Raw genomic sequence first — 6666 nt, 5'->3', positions numbered from 1 at the left:
GGGTTTCACCATGTTGACCAGGATGGTCTCGATCTCTTGACCTCGTGATCCACCCGCCTCGGCCTCCCAAAGTGCTGGGATTACAGGCTTAAGCCACTGCACCCGGCCGGTCTTGAACTATTGACCTCAAGTGATCCACCCACCTCGGCCTCCCAAAGTTCTGGGATTATAGGCGTGAGTTACCGCAGCCGGCCAGAGCAAGATACTATAAAATAACTTTCTCACAGCGGCCCAAAATAGGCTGACATAAAATAAATGCAGTCTCTATTTCAACAGACAGCAGTCCTGAACCTCTTCCTGCCACACTGTTCATCCCCAGAGCCACTGTAAATTCTACCATACACAGCAATTCCCCGAGGGCTTCATTACTGGGGTCTTTAAAAGGGATTCACTCATCTTTTTGCCTCCTGTAGGTGTGCTTCTTGTCAATCCAGGTCAAGGGAAAAGAAAGTAATTTTTCCCAATCTTTAGCAGTTCACAGGGAATGTATGGTTTGAACCTTGTTTTATCTTTTAAAAATGTGAAAACAGACAAGATAGTGTGCCTGTGCTCATGACATTGGAGGCCTCCTCAGACAGCTATACTGAGTACTGTAAAACAATATTTCATACAAACAAAAAAAAAAAAAAAAAAAAAGCCAGCACTCTGATTGAGAGGATGCCCAAAGGAATTAATTCCAAAGGTTTATATATCAGTCTCTGCAGACTAAAGGCAGACAGATTCCCTGTTGGTAAGTAATGGATGTACAATGTGGTCTTTTACTTTAAGAAACAAACGTTTTTTTTATAAGTCAGGTAACAAAGAAGGATTGGATGACATAAATGAACTGTTTCCAATTTCCAACTACTGTTATCTGGACTTGAAAGCTGGATATGGGGACACCTTTTTCTAAAAGCAGAAAACTAATATTTCACAGTAGGGAGTCCAGAAATTGTTAGAGACTAATCATCTCTACTTATCAGGTTATTCTTCCCAAATGTTACAGGCTATATTTTAGAATAACTGTCATCTTAAAAGATTTTCTTTTTTAAACTTTCAAGGAAAACTACCTTCCTCACAAACTTTTTAGTCGAAAGAATACAATGAACACTCATTTGCCCCCCACTTAGATTCACCAATTGCTAACACCTTACCACTTCTGTTTTCTCTTTCTCTCCATGACCATTTATTATTTGAGAGTAAGTTGTAGACATCACGATGCTCACCCCTAAATACTTCAGCATTTGTTCCTAAGAAGACTGACATTTATTATAATAGCGAATTATTCATTTGTTTGACAGGGTCTCCATCTGTTGCCCAGGCTAGAGTGGAGTGACACAATCACGATTCACTGTAGCCCTGGCTTCCTGGGCTCAAGAGATTCTCTAGCCTCAGCCTCCTGAATAGCTGAGAATACAGGTACATGCCATTATACCTAGCTACTTTAAAAAGTTTTTAGCAGTGATGGGATCTTGCTATGTTTCCTAGGCTGGTCTTGAACTCCTCGCCTCCCAAAATGCTGGGATTACAGGCATGCGCCTCCGCACCCAGCCCTATAATGTTATTTAAAATACAGTTCAGGCTGGCCGTCTCTACAAAAAAATACAGTGTACAGTGTATGGAAATAACAGAAAGAAAGGTGACAAATCAGAAATCTACTACATCTGCTAGCCCTGAAGTTAGAGCAGCCCACTGAGATTGGTTCGGTAGAAGGAGGGTTTGTGTTGCTGGGCTTTCCAGTTACACAGCTGGAAAGATACTAGAATATAAAGGAAGAGGGCAGGCCTTTTCTCTGCTATCTTGGTCATTCTCTATGAATAAGAGAGCACAGAAGGCATGTGCAAGGAAGTTAACACCATTCAGAACTGGACTGCTTCGCTTGGGAACCTGATTTTACCATCTCTTTCAACTGGGAAAACAAATTGACTTTTAGAGGCAGGTGCGGATGTCCAAGGAATTAATTTTCTCATATTTTCTTCCTTCGGTTCACTGAGGAAAGAGAAGCAACAGCAGATGTAGAAGGCTATGGCGTCCAATTTTAAAAAGGAGAGAGGCAAGGAGATACCAGATACATTAGAGACAGGTGAGGAGATACTACTTGTATTATCTATATAACAAATCTCCCTCTGCTCAGAGGTCTTGTTATTTCTTTGCAACCTGTTTTTCTTGCTATGCTGCTCTCTTGGAATTTGGAAGAAACATGACATTTTAAATCGCACAGTTTGACCAGGAAAAGAAATTTACTCGGATCTCAGAAAGGCTGTGAGTAAGGAAATCTGGCTAATAGTAGAAATTAGTTGCTTCCTCCAGCAGCAAGATCGCAAGGCAACGGCCATCAACCTTGATGGTGTACTTCAAATTCACCATGTCAAGAACCAGTCTTTCCACTTAACTTTCCTATTTCTGTTAATGGTTTAATTTTTTCTGTTATCCTAGTCCAAAATCCTTGTTTTAGCCTCTGACTGCCCTTCCCGAGTCCACACCTGCCAGCCTCTCCCTATCAGATCAGTTTTCTAGTCCTACACATTTTCTCTGAAATGAGTTTTACGCTTAACCTCCTTATCTTCCCATTCTCATTGCCAACACTCTGACTGGGCTTTTCTCTTGTGCTTATCAGTGGGCTTCCAAAAACTTCTTAACTGATCTCCTTGCCTTTACTATCTCCTTGTTCCTTTTATCCTATATACTAGAGCCAGATTTACCTCTCTCACAGTTCAGACCTTGACAATATCTGGCTCAAAAGCTTTCAATGTCTGCTTCATGACTTCTTCATCAAGTTGATTTTCCATAGGCAAACATCCCAAAGTCTTTAAAAAAATTTAGGCAAATTTTTCATAACCTAAAATTAATCATTTTAATCACTTAAAAAAGTATAATTCAGTGGCATTTGGTACATTCACAATGCTATGCAATCATCACCACTAACAAGTTCTGAATTTTTATTACCCCAGAAGGAAACCTGTATCCATTACTCTCTCCCCCTTCCCCTTTTCCTAATCCTGGGCAACCACTAGTCTTTTTTCTGTCTCTATGACTTGCCTACCCTGGATGTTTCACATAAATGGAATCATATGATATGTGGCCTTTTGCATCTGGCTTCTTTCACTTATGTTTTAAAGGCCCAGGCATGTTGCAGCATGTATCAATACCTCATTCCTTTTCACGGTTGAGTAATACTCCATTGTATGGATATACCACGTTTTGTTTATCCATTCATCAGTTGATGGACATTAGATTATTTCTGCCTTTTGGATATTGTGAATAATGCTGATCTGAACATTCATGTACATATTTTTATATAAACCAGTCTTTTAAATATAGTTATTACTATTTAATAACAGAGCAATTCTTCATCTGTCCCTGATGCTGCCCTATGTTTTTCACATTCCATCCAAATTAAAACACTTTTTTTCTTTGAATACACTGCATGACTGCACCTGTATCACTTTTTCATGGTTTCCTTTGCCTAGGAAGCCCTGACTTCTCATCTTTGCTATCAAATCTTCTTTAAGGTCTATCTCACATATTATTAATACTGACTTCATAAGCCCCTTCTTTACTTTTCCAACTGAACATCAATTCTCTTTCCTCTGTGCTCCCCAAGTGGCATGAATTACAGTATTCCTTATGTTTATATATTTATTATATAAGAAATAAACATATTTATATATATATAAGTATTCCTTATGTTTATTACATAAGGAATTAGTATTTATCTTATTCCCTCTCTACTAGGCCATAGAAAACCTTTAGGCAACTTATTATTGTATCGCCTGTAGTCAAGCACTTTGTTTCCTTAAGCGCTACAGAAAGCCTTAAGAGACATTTTAATTTAGGAGATATCTAGAGTCATTTCATAGTCTTTGTAGTCAAACATCCCGTCCCTTCAAATGCCGATATTGTATACCTTCTATGATAGAGGATGATGTTAATATTATTCCTTTTGAAACCACTGAAATGTCTTAAAGAACTAGAAGAGTATCACATGTGGTATTAATGAGGAATCTGAATGTGCATTTTCTCTTTTAAGAATATGCATGTGTTACTTTCACGCACACCAGTCTTGCCTAGAAGTCTTTGTTTTAGTTTCTGAATAAGGAGTAATAGTAGGCTATCTAGGGACAAGTGAGTTACAGCTTAGCAATGGTAATTTGTAGTACACTTAAGGTATTTTATGGCTGGTTATGACAGTGTCAGAATGTCACAAACCCAAGTGACATTTCAGTACTATTAGGAATAGCCAAGAAAATATAACCATAATTCTTATTTCTTCAGGTGACTTATAATGGCAGCAGAAAACTAGAAGGATCATTAAAAATAAAGCTTGCTGACCTGCAATAGCCCCTGGACTCCCTAAGAGAGTCAGAGCTCTGTGGTGCTCTGAAGGATTCTACTTTCTTTTATTAGGAATCAAAATGATAACTGAGTAATGACTGCACCTCCCCAGGGTGAATAACCCATTCACTAACAGTATTTTTTCCTGATCATTATTTTTCACCAGCTACAAATTTAAATTTAAAATTAAGGCAGGGAGAGATCTGTAGAATTTAGTATGGAGAAAATGCTCAGCAAATGTTTTTCAGCTGTTTCCGGTCTTAACTGCCTTTGTGAAAGAATGTGGTCGTGTGTGTGTGCGCATGCACGTGCATGTGCACGTGCATTCATAGGCCTATAGTTGTGATGGAAGAGGGCCAGCTAATCCTAAGATTTTTCAGGAGAAAGGAGGAGCTGGAGAAGAGATGGCAGAGCCTGATAAGGAAAATCCCAGAGGTGCTCTTCCTCTTGGCTTCACAATGGTGCTGAATGGGCACCATTGATTAGACAAGGAAGTGTCACCTCACTTCCTTGTCTAATCAATAATTTTTACTCTTTCCAAGGGTAGATGAGACATAAACCTGTCTGGCAGAGTAAAGAAGTAATTTTAAATGTGGTAATAAAAAATTGCAGGTGACTTCCATCATTGAGAGCAAGATTTTTCTATTTCTCAGTGTTAACAACTTGCATGTTTTTTTCTTTCTTTTCTTCTTTTCTTTTTTTTTGAGACAGAGTCTCGCTCTGTTGCCCAGGCTGGAGTGTAGTGGTGCGATCTTGGCTCACTGCAACCTCTGCCTCCTGGGCTCAAGTGATTCTCCTGTCTCAGTCTCCAGAGTAGCTTGGATTACAGGCATGAGCCACCATGCCCGGACTGTTTCTAATGGAGATAAATATTTTTCTTGTAATGCATCTCTTGTCAAAGAGACCTATTTCTTAGATTTATTTGAGAGCTGAAAATGACTTTGCAAAAGATCTAGTTTAATGCTACAATTTTATAGAAAAGAATAATGAGGATATGAGAGAATGTGATTAAGTTTACATAGATGCTAGCAGAGTCCAAATTAGAATCTAGACCAGGAGTGTCCAATCTTCTGGCTTCCCTGGCCACACTGGAAGAATTGTCTCAGGCCACACATAAAATACACGAACACTAATGGTAGCTGATGACCTAAAAAAATTGCAGAGAAGCCCTCATAATGTTTTAAGAAAGTTTACAAGTTTGTGTTGGGCTACTTTCAAAGCTGTTTTGGGCTGCATGAGGCCCACAAGGGTTGGACAGTCTTGATCTAGACCTTCCAAATCCTGGTCCTCTGTGAGCTATTTCTGTTATACCAACTTAACTCTATTTAACAAAACAGGGCTGCCACCAAACAATCTCACCCTGCAAGACCACACCACACTCACTTTTTGACAAATATTAATTGGGTAATTACTCCAAGTAAGCCACTGCGCCAGGTACTATGAGTAATTCAAAGATGAATTTGTTATTATCCTTAAGGACATAGCAATAAAATTCAAAACTGAAGGAGAGGGCTGTGGGGGAGGCAAGGAAAGGATCACAAAGATATCCAGGAGGGCGAATAACATGAAAAATTTGGAAACAGAACTAATTTCACGATTAATAAGCAACTTACTTGAGATTTAAGCTGGAATGTTCCTCCTAGGTGTTATGCGAATTGTGTTCCCTATCTCTGACTAGAAAGCATTCACAGGACAAGATCATCATCTTATATATATATTATATATAATATAAATTATATATTATATACATTATATACATTATATTATATATTATATAAATTATATATATGATTTAATTATATATATAATTTATTATATATAGATTATTTTAGAAGATTCAAATAAACTCAGTAAAGTGTTTTTTTTGTTTGTGTTTTTTTTTTTTTTTTTTGGTGAGATGGAGTCTCGCTCTGCTGTCCAGGCTGCAGTGCAGTGATGTGATAAGCTCACTGCAACCTCTGACTCCAGGGTTCAAGTGACTCTCCAGCCTCAGCCTCCTGAGTAGCTGGGATTACAGGCCCAGGCCACCTCACTGGCTAATTTTTGTTTGTTTGTTTTGGAGACAGAGTCTCAATCTGTTGCCCAGGCTGGAGTGTAGTGGTAAGATCTTGGTCCATTGAAACCTCTGCCTCCAGGCTCAAGTGATTCTCCTACCTCAGCCTCCTGAGGAGCTGGGATTACAGGTGCATACTATCACACCCGGCTAACTTTTGTATTTTTTAGTAGCGATGGGGTTTTGCCATGTTGGCCAGGCTGATCTCGAACTCCTGACCCTGTGATCTGCCCACCTTGGCCTCCTAAAGTGCTGGGATTACAAGCATGAGCCACCACGCCCGGCATTTTTGTCTTTTT

General features: G+C 39.1%; 1 protein-coding gene across 6 annotated transcripts in view; it reads right to left on the bottom strand.

Annotated features, from left to right (window-relative positions):
- PDSS2 (decaprenyl diphosphate synthase subunit 2) overlaps nt 1-6666 on the bottom strand; it is a 280873-nt gene that overhangs the window by 43071 nt on the left and 231136 nt on the right. Inside the window, exon 7 of one of the 6 annotated variants that reach the window (XM_017543751.2) lies at nt 1838-1968. The exons of the other annotated variants lie outside the window; for them this stretch is intronic. Within the exon in view, the coding sequence (XP_017399240.1) occupies nt 1966-1968 (3 nt within the window). The 3' untranslated portion in view covers nt 1838-1965. Of the gene's footprint in view, nt 1-1837; nt 1969-6666 lie in introns of those variants that run through there. 6 annotated transcript variants of the gene reach the window in all.

The sequence above is a fragment of the Cebus imitator genome, unplaced genomic scaffold, assembly GCF_001604975.1.
Source record: "Cebus imitator isolate Cc_AM_T3 unplaced genomic scaffold, Cebus_imitator-1.0 Scaffold160, whole genome shotgun sequence".
Lineage (NCBI taxonomy): Eukaryota > Metazoa > Chordata > Mammalia > Primates > Cebidae > Cebus > Cebus imitator.
The sequence above is the reverse complement of the archived record's forward strand: the minus strand, read 5'-3'. Positions and strand labels throughout refer to the sequence as shown.